Raw genomic sequence first — 18,066 nt, forward strand, 5'->3', positions numbered from 1 at the left:
CTCAAAAGTTTTAAAAACAAATGTTTTTTAAAAATTGCTTTTTACATACAGTTGGGAAATAAGACATACAAGCACTGCGGTATAGAAATCCATCTTGCCCTACTAGAAAGTTAGTGGGGGTGGGTCTGAGGGAGGATATAAGAGAGAAAAAAATTGGGAGAAGGGGTATTCAGTAGGCTTGCTATTTTGGGGTGGGGAGTAGGAGAAAGATGGGGATAAAAAAATTGTAACTCAAAATCTTGTGGAAATGAATGTTGAAAACTAAAAATAAATAAGTAAATTGGGGGGGGGGGGAAGTTCATTACCTCAGACCTGGAGTATCATAGTAGCTGGCTGGTAGGTCTTCTTGTCTCAAGTCTCTCCCTACTCTAGTCCATCCTCCATTCAGCCACTGAAGTTAAAGTTTTCTTTTCTTAAAAGCTTTCTTTTCTTAAAGCCAGGTCTAATCATGTCATCCCCTACTCAGTAAACTCCAGGGACTCATTTTTTACTCCAGAAGCAAATACAAAATGTTCTGTTTGGTATTTGAAACCCTTCATTATTCTAAGCTATTTTTCAGTCTTCTTATACCTCTTAGCCCCATACTCCTCAGTCTAATGACACTGGCCTTCTGGCTGCTCCATAAACAAAACATTCCATCTCTTTCTCCAGGTATTTTCTCTGACCGTCCCCCATGCCTAGAATCCTCCTCTTCCTTCTCCACTCTGACTACTGACTTCTGTGCCTTCTCTAAGTCCCAATTAAAATCACCATATTTTACCAGACAACTTCTCTAATACATCTTAATTCCAGTGCCTTCCCTCTGTTAATTATTACCTATTTATCCTATGCATAGTTTGCTCTGCATATATTTGTATTTTGTCACCCTCATTAGATTGCAAGTTCTTAGAGTGTAGGACCCACATCTTAGTCATTTTATCTTTACCTTCTAGTTCTTAATACAGTGCTTTATGCTATTTTGTTGTTGTTGAGTGAATGGATGAATAAGAAGGAAATGGGGATAATTAAGAGCCTTAATATATCTGTCTATCTGTCTGTCTATCTATCTATCTATCTATCTATCTATCTATCTATCTATCTATCTATCTATATGTCTATCTATATGTCTGTCTGTCTATCTTAATACACACACACACACATGAATGTTAACTAGTACAGCTTTTAGTGTGAATAGGATTTTTTCTGGCTTACAAATCTCTCAGGTTACAAAAATCCCTTTTTTCTTTTTTTCCAGTGTGGTAATATGGCACGAGAAGGATTACGTACCCTCGTCGTTGCCAAAAAATCATTAACAGAAGAACAGTATCAAGATTTTGAGGTATGTGTTTTATAATAATTGCCCTTGCTATATTCATTGTATTATTTGCATACTTTATTAAAATCAGAAAAATAGATGAGGTAAGAGTTTATTACTTTACCTTAAAACTTGAAAAGACTTGAGTCACTGTAGTATCTTTACTCACATGCTATTATAAGCATGTAATCCTGTTCCTCAAAACATAAGAAACTTATATGATTTATCCTATTACAGAGTTCATGCAGGATTAATTGGAGATTATATCCTGAAAGCTCAGGTATCTGATTTGTTGATAAAATTATGTGTTCCCACCATTTGAGATTTCTAGTTTTCCAATTTGAGGATTCTCAATTTGAGATACATAGACTGAAAGCCCTTTAAACTCTTTCTTTGCATATATAATCAGGCCCCAGATCTTATTTGTCTTAAATAATTATCCCTAGAAATATGTCATTGTCAGTGTTGTGTGGGATGGTCCAGTTCTTACCTTGGGTTTGTATCCTTCTTAGAAGGCATGGAGCTTGCAGCTCACTTGTGGTTGCCATGTTAGTCACACCCATAACTGTACCAATTACTTTGTACTAATAATGAGCTACTGCTATACATAATCAGTCATTTTCAATTTTTTGATAAATATCATGAATCTTCATACAGCCAGCAACCTGTGACATTCAGTATATGAACTTCAGTGAGTAACAGTCTCTTTTCCTACCCCCAGAATCGATACAGCCAAGCTAAGTTAAGTATCCATGATAGAACACTCAAGGTGGCTGCTGTTGTAGAGAGTGTGGAGAGAGAGATGGAATTACTGTGCCTCACTGGCGTGGAAGACCAGCTCCAGGCTGATGTCCGACCATCTCTGGAGATGCTCAGGAATGCGGGGATCAAGGTGCTGAAGCCTTCTCTGCCCTTGTGAGACATGTACACCTTGACCTGTGTGGAGTTTTAAAGGATCTGTTAAGAATAGATGAATACAGTGAAAGAGCTAAATCTTGAAGGATGGTATGGATTCTGAGAAACAGAGAACTCAGGATCATTTGCTGAAACAAATCTTAGAGATCTCGAGATCATAGACTAGAGCTAGAATCCGTAGATTCTAACCTCTTACTTTACAGATGATGTAATTGGGAATCCTGAGAAACTAAGGGACTTTCCCCAAGTCACACATAGAAGCAACAGACTGAGAGAAAGTTGCTGGACATGGCATTTAGGAGATTTTTGTTCACCTTGAAGAGAGCAGTTATAGGCAACAGGAATCCAGATTACAAGGCACCAAAAAGTGGGTGGGTAATGGCAAATTGGAAGCAGTTAGAAGAAGGAACTATTTCTAGGAGAGATCTAGGTCCTGAATGGATGGTAAGGTCATTCCTTCCATATCTCCTTTGCAGGCTCATTATCCATGTTGTACCCCAACTGAAGATGTTCCCCAAGATTCTATCCTAGGCTTTACTCTCTTCTTCCTGGGGGAGGGAAGGGAAGGGAAGGGAAGGGAAGAGAAGGGAAGGGAAGGGAAGGGAGAGGAGAATAAGTATTTATGAAGTGGCCACTATGTGCCAGGCACTGTGTGAAGCACTTTACAGTACATACACCCTTTCTCTTGGTAATTTCATCGACTCTCTTGGTAACTTTATCATCTCTATATCTCTATATATAGTCTCATGTCTGCAACGGTTGGATATTTCAACCTGGGTGTTCCATAAAGATCTCAAAATCAACAAGTACAAAACAGAATTCATTATCTTTCCCAGAAAAACTTGCTATTTTACTAAGTGTCCCTATTTCTGTTGAGTACACCACCATGCTTCTAGTCTCCCTGGTTCACATCTTTGATGTTATCTTTTACTCTTCATTCTCCCTCACCCCATATACCTACTCACCAAATCTTGCCATTTCTTCCCACATGACATCTCCTATCTTTATACCCTTCTCACTACTCATATAGCTACCAATTTAGTCTAGTCTTTAGTCATCCTTCAGATGTTGTCAATGTGACTTTCCTTAAGCACAGACCTAACCATTTTTTTTGCCAAACTTCTTATAATGATTATATAATCATTCAAATTGCCCGAGGATAAAATAGAAATTTGTTTGATATTCAAGGCCTTTCACAACCTGACCTGATCTATCCAGCCTCATTATAAATTACTACCCTGCCTACACTTTACAGTTCAGGCAAACTTGGCTTTTGCATTCTTTCCCCTACAGCACTACACCTCCTATCCTTTTCACTGACTCCCCCACACCCTACTGCAACCACAGGCCTGGAATTCACTCGCTTCTCACTTCTGCCTCTTAGAAGCTCTTGCTTTCTTCAACACTCTGCTGAAGCACCACCTGTTATAGAAAACTTTTATTGGCCCTTCCTGTTGCTGATGCCTTCCCCCTTCTCCCAGCTACTTTATTTTAGTAATACTTATTTATCTCCATGTTATCTCTTCCCATAAACTATAAATTTCTGGAAGGAACTGTTTCATTTGTGTTTTTGCATCCCAAGCAGAGTTCCTGACATATGTAGGTGCTTAATAAATATTTGGTTGATTAATTGTTCGATAAGCTGAAGATGTTTTTTAGTCTGGCACAACTGGCCTGCTTCTCAGTTTTATGGAAAGGAGCCAGCAGAAAGACAGAAAACAAGGGAGGAAAGAAACTATCACATACAAAAGCCCCAGAAGACACAGGAATATAGGTGATTGAGGTGCAAGTAGAAGACTGAGCCTTGACTCCCTCTGCCTCAAAGAATGGAGCAGAGTTGAGTTGTTCAAATCAGCATTTGTTGATTGCGTGCTTACCTGGGCATAGCACTCTGCCAGATCGCTAAGTGTGATGCTACTTACTCACTTGGTATTTGTCCTCAAGGAAGAAAATAGAACAACACACTGAAAGCTAAGGAACAATAAATGCTTTTTTTTTTTTAAAGCAATTTCTAGGAAATAGAAAAATCACATCCACTATTAATTACCAGATGAATTATACAGATTGTGATTACTACAAAAGTTTAGCCCCTAGAAATAAATTTAGAACAGGAATAAGAGCAGAATATAGTTATTGGAATTAATCAACAGGCATTTATTAAGTGCCTGTTATATGGCAGGAACTGTTCTGGGTGCTGAGATACAAAGAGAAAAAAGAAAACAATCCCTAGTCCCAACTAGGGTTGAGTGGAGAAAAGAGGATAGACATTAACTATATTGTAGGAGTAAAATTGATGAAAATATGAGAGATGGAGAGAAGGAAGGCTAATCTCAAAGACTGTGAATCTTTTCGACTTGATGGATGATGGTAACTTCAGCTGAATTAGGAAAGCTAGGAAGAGGAGTGGGTTTGGGGAGGGAGGGGTTAGTCAAGAAACAATGACTTTTGCACATGCTGTGTTTGAAACATCCATAGGATAGATAGTAGGAGATCTCTAATAAATGTTTGGTGATGTGGTATTGGAGTGAAGGAGAGATATGGCTGAATAGATAGCTCTGGAGTTGGCTATATAGAGGTGATAGTCAAATCAGAGAAGCTGATGAGATCACAGAGGAGAAAGGGAATAAAGGAGCAAGAGAGAGAGAGATTGAGAAAGAGAGTTGGCTATGTGGTGTGCTTATGCATAGGAAGTGGAAACAAGATAATGATCTGTCAGAAGAGACTATGGAGAAGTAGTTGGACAAGTAGAAAGAGAACCAAGAGATAGGAGTATTCCAAAAATCCAAGAAGGGAAGAAAATGTCTAAGAGGGTAGTCAACAGTGTCAGGTGCTACAGACAGCTCTAGAAGGATGAGGATTGAGAAAAGGCCATCAGATTTAGCAATTAAGAGATCATTAGTAGTCTCAGAGCAAGCAATATCAACTGAGTGATGAGGTTGGAAGCCAGATCACAAGGATTTAACAGTTAAGTTAGAGGTGAGAAAATGCAGCCAATGAAGATAGACTAGCTTTTTCTTTGGTTGGGTTGGGTTTTTGTTGTTGTTGTTTTTGATGTTGATGTTGTTGATGATGATAATGTTCCAGGAGTTTAGCCATTACAGAGGAGAGATACAGGGTAATAGCTTGAAGGGAAGGTAGAAGTAAGTGAAAGTTTTTTAAAGAGAAAATCTGGATGTATTTGTAAACTGTGAGGAATGAAGCCCAATCAATGCCTCTTTACACATGAAAAGAAATTGGAAGTTAGTGACAGATAGTGGAAGTGATTGACGGTAAGTGAGGTTTTTTTTCATAAGAATATATTATATGGCCGTAGTAACATATAGCATATCTGGTATCTGAAGTCCATTCTTTCTGAGTTCAGAGGTAGTCTTCACCAGGTATGCTGCAGTGATGAATTTTTGGCCACAACCACTCATTGGGTTATCAGCATATTTCCAAAATCTTCTAGTATCATATATAAACTCTCTAGATATTTTTTAGTTTTATATGTTTTACATGTTATAAATAGTCTCTGTATTACTGATTTTGGGGTCAGGTTGCTTAATCACCGTGGGCCTCAGTTTTCCCCTTTGTAAAAATGGTTTAAATAATCTCTGTAAAATTCCAGCATTAAAATTTTTTTAGTCTGTAATTACTGTGTTTTGCTTGCATGTCCTTTTTTAAACCCTAAGAAAAAAATATTTCTTCTCATATTAGAATCCATCATGAAGAATCAAATATATGTAAAGCACTTTATAAACTTGTAAGCTATTGCTTGTATTTACTGACAAGTGAAATCTAATTATTCACCTACTTCCATATATTAATTAGCATGGCAAATTCCCCTTCCTCCACCATCCCTCTTAAACTTGGCTGACAAAGAAGGAAATGGGTTTAAAGTTTCTTTAAATTCATCTCTTTAAACTGTTCTCTAGATATGGATGCTAACAGGAGACAAACTGGAGACAGCTACCTGCATTGCCAAAAGCTCTCACTTGGTATCTAGAACCCAAGATATTCATATTTTCAGACCTGTAAGTATATTTCAAAATAATTTGAATTGGATCTTTTATCTCAGCTAAGATTGTCATATTATTCTCTTAAGAATACATAAGTAATGATTTACTCTTCATTACATTTTGAAGAATATCCATTAACTGCAATCTTTTTGTCACTACTTAATTTATAAAAATCTTTAGAAGTATCTATATTGATTCAAGGTAGATTTTCTTTTAACTGAGTATGTTCAATAGTAATACAAGAAGCTGCTTTTTCAAAACAGTCCCCCCAATCAAAGTGGGAATGCTTTTAATCTACCATTTTCAAATCAAATGTATTTTTCTTAATTGTCTCTTAAACAAAATTAGTAGAGACAAACTGAATTTATGTGTATACTGTATTATTAGTTATGACTAAATTTAATTCAAACAAAAAAATAAAGATTTCTTGGGTCTTGATTGATGGTGGGTGAACAGACATTATATGTCTGTGTCTGTTCTAAATGAACCACTTGCACCTACAGAAATAATTATTTGAATATAATTTACATGTAAATGTAGTTTGTTGTGAAGCTTCAGAATAGCAAATTAGGCCCTGCAGACTACTATTTGCAATTAAATTATTAATGCTTCTGATAAAACTTGAGATCAATTTTTGTTGACTTTTCAGTGTTATAGCACCACAAATTGTTTTCCAGATCTGTTTTGATTTTGTCTTTTTTTCATTGATATTTTTAGAAATATGGGGATGTCTGAGCTAGATTTTTACTTTGGAGCCTATGAAGGTTAAAATTTCCTAGGATTTCATAATTGTCATTCATGTTTCACCCATAGTGTTTATTCTGATCTATAGGGGAAAAAACTAATTAGTAGTGGTTAACTGAAATATTCTGCAATGCTTTTACATACAAAAGACTGAAAAAATTGAAGATTATAACCTACATATTTAAGTCTGTTTTAAACTGCTTAATCAAATACAGACAGCACTAAATCCTTTCTTTTTTAAAATGAAGCTAAGCCCAGGTTGAAATGAAGAAATAGTTTAAAAGAAATGTCTTCTATTTCTATGGACTGGATAAAGAGAAGCATCATCAACTTTGGGCACAAACTTTAGAATGAAAATACCTGAGTTTTAATTCAAGTTCTTTTGATTACTTAGTTGTATGACCTTATGTCAATAGCCTTCTGTTACTAAGTTTTCCTAATTTGTAAAATCAGCACCAGCCTAATTCACAGTTATTTTGAGCAGTAAGATCAGTGTTCTTATAATAGTAGCTCACATTTCTATAGTGCTTTAAGACTTATAAACTTTCTTCACAATAGCCCCATCAGGTACTGTAGTGCTAATATTATTGTTATCATCATTATTATTATTTCCATTTTAAAGGTAAAGAAACTAAGGTTTCAAATATATAAAATTTTTTTCCCATAATGACCAGCTAGTGAATGACAGAGCCAAGATATGAACCTAGGTCTCCCCAGCCTCATATTTCTTTCTGTTACAATATGTTGCCTTTCCAAGTGCTTTGTTCATATGAAGTACTCTATCATATATAATATAAAATCTGAAAAGATTTGTGTTTTCATTAGAGTAGGTACTTCCAACATTAGTGCACATCAAAGTCCCTCCACATCATAATGGAAGGTCATGACTTGCTATAACCAACAACAATGCACTTAACCAGATTGCTCAGCCCTAGAGACCAGATGCCTGCAAGCCATCATTGGCCCCAGAGTTGCAGCTTTCCAGCTTGGCAGGCTTATCCACAGTTAATGCTCTCTTGGCTTGTCCTTTGAGAAACCAGCATCATCTCTACATAGTAATGACGCATCCAAGTAGGACTTCCCAAGAAGAGAAAATATTATATAAGGGTGAAATAGTCATTGTTGTCTTATTTTGAAAGCAGCATGTTACAAAGAGTGCTGACCTCAGAGCCAAGAAGTTCTGGGTTCGAGTTTTACTTCTAATGTATCGAATTTGCATGACCATGAGCAAGTCATGTAACTTTTAGGTACTCTAGGCCAGGACTTCTTAAACTATTTCCACTTGAGTTTCCTCATCCAGGAGTTCTGTTTTCAAGTAAAATCACAAATCTGATCCCTAGTAGAGGCAGTAGGGTAGCACAGTGAATAGAGTGTTGGGCTTGGCGTGAGGACAACCTAAGTTCAAATCTGGCCTCAACTTATTACCTGTGCAATCCTAGGCAAGTCACTTGACCTCTATGTGCCTCTGTTCCCTCAGCTATAAAATAGGTATAACAATAGCACCTTCTTCCTTGAGTTCAGATGAGATAATAATTATCAAGCACACAGTACGGCCAGGTACTTTATAAATGCTTATTCCCTTTTCTTTCCCTTCCCTATCTCTCTCTTAAGGGGATACCATGACAAAATACTAGGTAATAGTAAATGAAGAGTGTTTAATAGAATTATGAATCATTTCATTTCAGAGTTTTGAATTTTCTAGTATGCAGATTTTAATTCATTTACTTTCATCTCTAAGTTATGTACTGATCTCTTTATTGTGTAGTGTACAAATCACTGGGTAGCTACAAATCAGAAAATGGTCAGTATTAAATAAGTCAATATTTATTGCTAGCAGAAGGAAGTTTAAGAAAAATGCTAAACAAGTCAGTGTGCTTAAATACATAATTTTAGTTTCTAAAATAGCTACTCTGTAGTAAACACTTTAATATTTATATAGCTCATTGTCCTTTTGAATAATATTTCAAGTATTTTGTTATAATTGTACTCTTAAATAAATGGACTATACCATTAATTTTGCTGGAGTTTTCTTTTATCTCTCTCTCTCTTTCTCCCTCTCAAATTAAGGTAACTAATCGGGGAGAAGCTCACTTGGAACTGAATGCCTTTAGAAGAAAGCATGACTGTGCCCTAGTCATAGCTGGGGACTCTTTAGAGGTAAGGCAGAACTAAATTAAACTAGTAACCACTTCTTTCTTAACTGAGGATCTTCTGGATTCAAGTAAATCCAATAGCCCATTTTAACCAATATTTAAAATTTTCAGAAACTTATTAATATGAGAGAAAACAACCTGGGTGTAGTAGATGATGGCTTCAGGTTCCACCTCTGACACATATCATTTAACTTCTCAATATTCTCAGCAACACTCTAAGCCGAAGAGAAGCTGTAGCATAGACTCTTCAGTAATTCTCCCAGTCTGCCTCAGGACTGGCAGGTTACAGGAGGGCAGCTGCCACATTTCCTTTTGGGGTTCTAGGAGTATCCCTTAGGGGCTGGGAGTGATTTTCAAATGCTGTAGTCTATTGGTCTCACTAGTATATACCTTGCCTTGATATTTGGTTGATAGCAATTGGTCAGCCTAATATAGTTAAGATTTTAGAAATCAATGTGTTCTTTGATGGCAGAGTCCATATGAAACAACTCCCAAAAGGCTATGGCATATTCTCCCAGGAATATGTGCGGAGTCCAGAGAGAGTTGGACTCAGACCAAGAGCACACACAGCAAAGGAGGTAATTCACAGATCCTGCCCGCTAGAGATAACCTTTTTCTCCTTCATGAGGTACACACTAAGTTCTCCCAAAGTATAATGACCTTCTCTGCTTGACTCCTTGTGGAACCTTAAATCTGCTTTTCTCTTTGTGTCCTGCCTGACCCCTCTGAAGCCATTGTTCAGACACTTAAGTGACTCCACAGAGCTGAGGAAAAAAACAAACCTTCAGACCTAAATTTAATACAGGTCTCCTCTCCTCAAAGTTGGGGAGAGGGGATTTAGTAGGGGAAAGGAGATCAGAGGAGAAGACCAGGGCTGACGTAAAGGTTCTCCCTTCTCTTCCCCCCTCCCAGGTGGGTGGGCAAGAGACTTGCCACAATACCACTAAGGTTGGTCGGTTGGTTGGTTTAAATCCTTAAATCCTTGATCCTTGGTTTTACATAAGCCATGATCTGGTAGTTTCTCAACAAGTCCAAACAGACTTCCTGTAACACCTAACTAAGATGCCTTGATTGAATGAAGATATTCAGGCCATGTTCACACCTCTGACTGATTCATTTGCATGTTCAAAAGTACTAGGGAGTAGCATCTGGTCAGTTACTTTAAGTGAAGGAGTTTGATAGGATTGATTGACTCAAGTAGACCCCAACCTTACAAAAGTGCTGACCTGAACACTTAAGTAGGAGGAGTTTCCTATATCCATGAAATCACAGTCCCTATTCCTATTAATAGCATGTATCTGATTACAGTGAGACCTAAAGAACTATATAGTGCAGCACTCTAGGTCATTTTCAATTTTACTTTCAGTTACCTGAAGCCTTTTTTTTTTAAATCTGACCTAATTTATTTCAAGCTCTGTGTCTGTGTGTGCTTTGCTAACATATATCAGCTGTCATATCATCACCCAGAGCTCTTTCACAATGTATAAGGATAACTAAATGCCCTGAGTTCTCTTCCCTACACACAACCCTTGAAATAATATTCTTTCCTTCCATTCAAAGAAGAGTGCATTTAAATATTCCCATGTTTGGAGGTTTGGGGCTGAGGAGAGCAGATAGCAAAAATAACCTACAGTCAATCCATATCTCATGGATCCATGATTTGATCTATTCCATGCCATGAACTGACACAGGTTGCACCCTGGTAGTGTGACAAGTGCTAAACCCTTTTGCACTTAACTATGCTGGTTTTAGACACAATTCATTTCCATAATGGAGCTCTGGCTATACAGCTTACTTCTCCACTGCTTTCTTCAGTCAAATCAAACAAATTTGCATTGTTACTCATAGTTTCGAGTTAAAAAACAACATAGAGTACTTAAAGATTTTCCAACTTTTAGTATTAAATCTTTTTGTTAGGGCTTGCCAGAACTCACATTCTTCTGACCACGATCTTCAGTAGACCATAAGAAATCATCAGAGAAGGACTTTATTGCATCTAAGTAGTGCAGTTGTTAAAATAAAAAGCTATGTCTTTCTTATAGGTATATACACACACACAGAGATACATATATGTATTCTTCTTGAAAACTGCCCAGCAGCATACCTACTGAATAGGAAAATTTCCATAGCTTTTCTACCACCTTCTCCTACCCCCACTCCCTGCTTCCCCAGTATATCTTGATCCATACTCTTTGTTTTCATTCCTGGTCATACTGCCCAAGACTTAATGTCTGTATAGCCCTTGTGTGAGGGAGGATTGTCCACCCATCATCCCTTGCTAGTTTTATAAAGACATCCTTAGTATCCAACTTCATCCATACAGTAGACCACTTACTAACTTACAAGGCTAAATATATGTCTTAATTATTTGTTTATATATCATTTTATATATTTCAAGTTGATAAACATCATGTTTCATAAATACCCAAAAATTTCAGCAGCACTCCCTTTGGGTCGCATCCAAATTTGAGACAGTATGGTTTCCTAGAGGATACATTCCTGCTTCATATTCTAAAGGTATCCATAATTAAAACTAGAGCTCAGATGCCCCAAACTGTGTTTTAGTGAACATTCAGCCAGTAGAGATACAGCTAGCTCTTGGTAAAGGCATATTTACTAACATGACATAGTAAGATGAATAACCACAAAACATTCCCTCCCATAAACCTGTGTCATGATCTCCAACAGATATTCACTCCTTTGTGGGAGGAGAGAGCACAAAGGAGCACAATGTATTAAGATTTATGTAACAAATATATGTGACAAAGACCACTCACGATTCTAGAACTGTGGACCTTGATGTCTTTTTTTTCCTTATGGAGTTCTTATAAAGCTCCCCCTTTTGGTGCAGTCTCTGTTGGGTAGGTTTCAAAACTGAGCTCCCAGGATAGCCTCCATTTGTAGTCCTATTCTCTATTACCATGACTAGCTCTCTCTTGAGTCCACAGCTAGCCCTTTCTTTGCTGTAAGAGGTCACATTCCTTGAAGCTCCTCCTCAGAGTCAGGAGTGATTTCCTCTTTTTCTCCTTGTCTGTCTGGAAAGCGTGTGTGCCTCTGCTTTGGTAACTTTTAACTTGGACTCTTTCCAGCTGACTCTTCAGCTATTGGCTTGGGATTCTCCAGCTAAGTGAATGCTTTGCTGTTAAATGTTATGGTATGTGGTGGGACAGGAAGGAGAGAAATCTGCTCTTCTCCCCTGCTTGTACTCTCTCACTGCATTTACTATTTTTGGGCTGAACTCTTTAATGCTTCCAGGTGCTGGCAAGTTTTCAACTGCCTTTTCCAATTCAGTCAGAAAAGTTGTTTACACTTCATTCGGAGGTAGCAGGGTGTTAATATCTTGTTAACACATGAGATAACATCATCTGTGATTATATCCTGTGACTATAGCTGAGGTCAGGGGTGGGAGGAGGTAAGAGACCAGATTCCCCTAACCTTTTAAATTTATATTCATTCAGAGTGGTAGATATCAATATATAATATTAATTATCACATGCATTTGGTATTAACTGAGGAATTTGACAGGGGGAAGGGGTGTTTTTTTTTGTCTTTGTTTATTCCTCTCCCCCCCCCTCAGTTTTTTCTGGTTCTAGGTATGTTTCTAACTAGATCTTGAAGAACTAAACTATCCAGGCCCAACTTTTTGACAATGTACCTTTTTATATGTGGATTTTTTAAAAATTACATTTGGACTCAGTGGGTTTATAGATCATAGGCTTTGGTATAAATATTTTGGGGGGATTAATAAGGGCCCAGCTATATCATCATTCTGTATGTCATCTCAATTAAAATATCTATACTTTATCCAATCATTTTTATAAGATAGTTACCTAAAGAATGATGGTAAGCCTCACATATGAAAAAGGATAATGATTCTTCCATTGCTTTGTTATAGCAAGTTAAATACATCTCTGTATTATTAAAATTGTTCTAGAAAAACAAAATATAGCAAAAAAAATACTTTCTCTTCTAGGTTTGCTTAAAATACTATGAGCATGAACTTGTGGAGCTGGCATGCCAATGCCCTGCAGTGGTCTGCTGTCGCTGCTCACCTACACAGAAAGCACATATTGTTAAATTATTGCAACAGCACACAGGCAAACGTACGTGTGCAATAGGTAAGTCACTTCCATGTTCTCTAAGCCTACAGCCTTATTTGAACAAAAGCAAAACCAATAATAGGTCAGTAGGTGGCAGTAGTGAGTACCATTCGTAATGAAATGCAGAAAGTTCTATTTAAAAACTTTTGATGTTATCACTCCACATTTTATAAACTGCTCACTTTTAGAAGTATGTTTTTAGATAAAGAGGTGTCTTAAGAGCCATGAGCAAAACTTGGTTTAATCTCCAAATTCATCTGCTTCTGGAAATTAAGCATTTGCAATACTGAGTCGTAAGGGAGGGGAGCTGAAAATTATAGTTTTTATTTCTTCCTAGGTGATGGAGGAAATGATGTCAGCATGATCCAAGCAGCTGACTGTGGAATTGGAATTGAAGGAAAGGTATTTTCTTATATCCATAGCTTCACTTTGGTGTCTTTAATAAACTTGATTTAACAACCCAAATTCAGTAATTTTCTTTTGAAAAATGCCTAATGTTTTAGTAGTTGGGGGAGGAAGGGGGGGCTCCTTGTTTTGTTTTTTTTAATGACTGGTATTTTATCTCTACGCTAGCATAGGTTTCATTCTTGGTTTCCTTTTCCCACATCTCCTATGAAAAGTGCCAATTTAGAACTTTGGAAGTTATCTTATATGAGTCCATATGTTTCCTTAGATTACTAGAAATCTTTAATATTTGGAGATTCCTATAACTAAATTCTTAAGACATACATAAGAGAGGTTCCTTTTAACATGAACATTAAGTATTCTTGGGCTATCCAAGAACATATGGCTATATATGTGTGTCCAAACTATTCATAAAGCACCAATAGCCACGCACACATAGTTCAAGAAATATATCAGTGAGTGTTGTCATCTGTTAAATGAGAGAACTGCACTGCATGATTTATAAGCTATTCATTAACTATATAGATATGATGTGTTTGTATATTGAAAATGTATTTCAAAACATTGAAATTTTTACATATGGGTTGTGTTTTTTTTAATGTAATATTTCTAAGTTATGGTATTTTAAAAGGACTTTCTTTTGTTTTTGTTTAAGGAAGGAAAGCAAGCTTCTCTGGCAGCAGATTTTTCTATCACACAGTTTAAACACATTGGCAGATTGCTAATGGTACATGGCCGAAACAGCTACAAAAGATCAGCAGCACTTGGTCAATTTGTCATGCACAGGGGCCTTATTATTTCCACTATGCAGGTATTTAAACCTTTTTTTTATTTTCAGTATAACCAAGGAAGGCTATGGCATTTAAAAAGGATTATAAGTATTTCTGTAGAGTACTTGATTGTCCCATCTTATTTTATTTTATTTCATTAGATTTTAATAATAAGGTACTTTGAGAAGCCTGCTTGAAGAATAATGTAAATGTGATTTACTGAAAACTCAGTTGTTGTTTTCTTTATATTATTTATTGTGTTCTCTTTTTAAGGCTGTGTTTTCTTCAGTCTTCTATTTTGCATCTGTTCCTTTGTACCAGGGATTCCTAATGGTAGGGTAAGTTAAATCCAGTATTTACAGTACTTAGTAATATCTTTTATGGAAGAACTTTGTTTTTTGGGGGGAAAATATAGTGTTGTTTCTGATTAATTCCTCATATGTTTTCAGAATGGTTAATGTTCCGAATGAATAATACCAATGTGAAAAACTAATATTTTGCTTGAGTGAACTTCAAGATGACACCTGTACATTTGTTCTCCTTGCCAGTGCACTGTTAAATTTTCTCATTAGATTTTCTGTTTTCATGGGGAAGCCATAATTTGTGTCAGGAACTGTGACGGAGCTGAGATTTTTAAAAAGGGTCCTGTGGCATAATGAAAAAGGGAAGAGCCAAAGGGGTGGGGCCAATGAAGACATTGTCATCAATAGTAAGTTAAAGAAAGGCAGGTCTTACAGCTGCATGACCCTTAGCAAAGCATGCTACTCTGCTGGTTGGAGTATTGTTTACTCACGATTGGGTTGAGGTGATAAGATATCAACAAAGAAACAAAGAAAATAAAGATTTGGGATATTTCTTTAAAATTGGGTATGGCATAACAAATGACAAAACATACACCAGTAATCACATATGCACTGTTTTTGTCTTTTGCTGAGCATACATTGTAGTTCTCTAGGTATCTATTCTGAGAACTTTTGAAATATTTCATTACAAAATATGATATAAGTAAGAATTAATTATGACTAATCTTGTTTTGTTCCTCTTTAAAGAGCAGAAATTTAATTTTTTTAAATGGGACTGATTCTTTTTTCCTCGGTCTTTGCAATTATATCAGGGAATTAACTCAGTTTAACTGTTTGATTAAGCCATGGAATAAACACAGATTTCTCTTTTTGAGCTCTCACCATAAATCTCTGCACCAATTGTTAGGCAAAAGAGAATTATAGACCTACATAGATCCCAAAATACTAGTGAAGACGTGGCAGATACTAGTTCAGTATTAACATCTCTTAGAGATCCAAAAATTAGATGTGAAGGATTAAAAGGTTAAAAATTGGTGTTTGAAATCTGATATCATTGCACAGTCTCACTTTAAATACTTTTCACTACAGATTCTTTAGCAATGTTGAAAATTATACAGCTTATATCTTCAGTCTTTCAAATGAATCCTCAGTTATAATTTAAGTAATGAATCCGTTTATTAAGTGAATTCTTTTCTTAAAGCATATTCAAAATAAATGAGGTAGAGACTCATCGTGGGGAGCATATACACTACATTCCCAACAAGATATAATGGCATGGAAGTTCTTTTAAATTGTTAATACTAGACTGTTCTCTAAATGCTGGTCTGAGTTTCATTCCTGTTTTCCTTTTTCCACTTCCAATTTAAAAAAAATAACTTTAAAGGATGCTAAAGTTGAGACTCAAATAAGAAATAGTGCATAGTTTGGGCTTTGTGATTTGAGTAAAACAGAAGAAGTGACTATAATTTCAGTAGTCATTAGTATTAATGAAATAAAAACATGTTAATAATTTACACTATTATATTCCTTGTTGCTATTTCTTAGTAATGTAGATTTAGAGTTGTAAAGGACCTTAAAGGTCATATAATCCAACTTTCTCATTTTGCAGGTGAGAAAACTGAGGTCCAGAAAGGTTGACTTGCCCAAGATCACATAGACATTAAGTGGCAAAGGCAGAATTTAAACCCAGGAACTATGACCTAAATCAAGTTGTCTTTCCACTCTACCATGGTGCTTCTAAACAAGCATTCTAAATTATTTACTGTGCTATTTCATAGCCAAAAAGCAACACTAATCACATTATGCCATTGTTTTGGGGAGTATTAATTACTTCCATGCCACTAGTTAGCATTCACAAGAGTCTGTGCTAATAGTTGCTAATAGTGTTCTTCAGCTTTCCCTTTTGACTGCAACAACTTTAACTACCATGTCTTATATATCAAAATTATAAGCTCTCAGAGTTGGAAAGAACATTACAAGCCATGTACCTGCGCAGGAATTGCCTCTTTGGTATCCCAAATCATTAGTTATCCAACCTTTGCTTAAAGACATAAAGAGGAAGACACTACTTTTCACTTTTGGATAGCTCTTAATTGTTGAGAAGTTTTTCTTCTTCTGAGCATACATCTTCCTTTCTGTAACTTCTACTCATTGTGCCAGGTTCTTTTTTGCATAGTACCTGGCACATAATAAGTGCTTAATACATGCTTGTTGGCTGAACCACTGACTCTGGGGGCCAAAGAGAACAAGGCTAATCCCTCTTCCCTGTGGCAGCCTACAGATAGTTGAAGAATACTGTCATGTCTCCCTCTGTGCCTTTTTTTCCCCAAGCTTAAAATGTCCACTCTTTTAAACTCATATATATGAACTCAAGGGCCTTCACCTTCCTATGTGGCCTTCTTTGAAAATTATCCAACTTGTCAGCATCCTTCATAAATCAATCAGTCAGCAAGCATTTGATATAAGCAAGTGATATGAATCACCTCTTTGTTGCAGGCAAAGTACTAGGCACTGGGAATATGAGTTCAAAGAATAAAATAGTTCCTAGAGACTAGTGCTAGATGTGTCCATATGTTTATATACACATATTTTTATATGTATGGATACATACTATGTATCTATGTGTGAGTCATCCACATAGAGATGATAGTGAAAACCATGGGAGTTGGTGAGAGATGGGAAAAGGCTTACAACAGAACCTTGGGAAACAAAGACAATTGGATATATGGCTATAAATGATGAGTCAGCAGTAGAAATTAGAGAAGTCGTCAGAAAGTCAGGAGGAGAACCTGAAGTGCATCATTTAAAAAAAAAAACCACTAAGGACAGAGTATCTAGGAGGAGGGAGAGAGTTGTCATCAGCATCAAGTGCAGCAGATGAAAAGGCATCGGATTCATCATTTATAACATAGTTGGTGTGGCATCTTGGTCACTTGACTAACAGGATAGAGCACTAGACATTTTCACTGATCCTCACAATTTCTTCATACCTTGCCAAAAATAGGAATTATGCATGAGACAAGCAATTTCTGCTGTCTCTACAATTTAGGACACTAAGAACCTTGATGAGGTAACAATTCAGTCAACTAATGGTAGACAAGGCTGATCCTTATCCCCTTACTCTGGCATTCAGCATGCTCTCCTCTACTGCCCACTGTACTCTGGCAGCAGGACAACAAAAGCAACCTACAATTTTGTAACAACTCAACACCATCCCCTCCCTCCCATCTCAGGATGGAAAATCAAAAAGCAGAAACTTGGCTGTAGCTAAGACAACAATGTGGCACTGCTTAGTGCTGCTACGGAGCTCACCAAGAACACTGAGGAGCAGAAAGAACGTGTGTGTGTGTGTGTGTGTGTGTGTGTGTGTGTGTGTGTGTGTGTG

General features: G+C 36.7%; 1 protein-coding gene across 9 annotated transcripts in view; it reads left to right on the forward strand.

Moving 5' to 3' along the window:
- ATP9B (ATPase phospholipid transporting 9B (putative)) overlaps window positions 1-18,066 on the forward strand; it is a 509,413-nt gene that overhangs the window by 450,879 nt on the left and 40,468 nt on the right. For all 9 annotated transcript variants that reach the window (XM_069095002.1, XM_069095000.1, XM_069095001.1 and 6 more), the window contains 8 exons: window positions 1,235-1,318; window positions 2,016-2,186; window positions 6,124-6,222; window positions 9,019-9,108; window positions 13,078-13,222; window positions 13,542-13,606; window positions 14,265-14,420; window positions 14,653-14,717. In XM_069095002.1, coding sequence (XP_068951103.1) covers window positions 1,235-1,318; window positions 2,016-2,186; window positions 6,124-6,222; window positions 9,019-9,108; window positions 13,078-13,222; window positions 13,542-13,606; window positions 14,265-14,420; window positions 14,653-14,717 — 875 coding nt within the window. The remainder of the gene's footprint in view (window positions 1-1,234; window positions 1,319-2,015; window positions 2,187-6,123; window positions 6,223-9,018; window positions 9,109-13,077; window positions 13,223-13,541; window positions 13,607-14,264; window positions 14,421-14,652; window positions 14,718-18,066) is intronic.

Source organism: Petaurus breviceps, unplaced genomic scaffold, assembly GCF_028583685.1.
Source record: "Petaurus breviceps papuanus isolate PSGF00001 unplaced genomic scaffold, PetGlider_PUasm1.0 224, whole genome shotgun sequence".
In the NCBI taxonomy this organism is placed as follows: domain Eukaryota; kingdom Metazoa; phylum Chordata; class Mammalia; order Diprotodontia; family Petauridae; genus Petaurus; species Petaurus breviceps.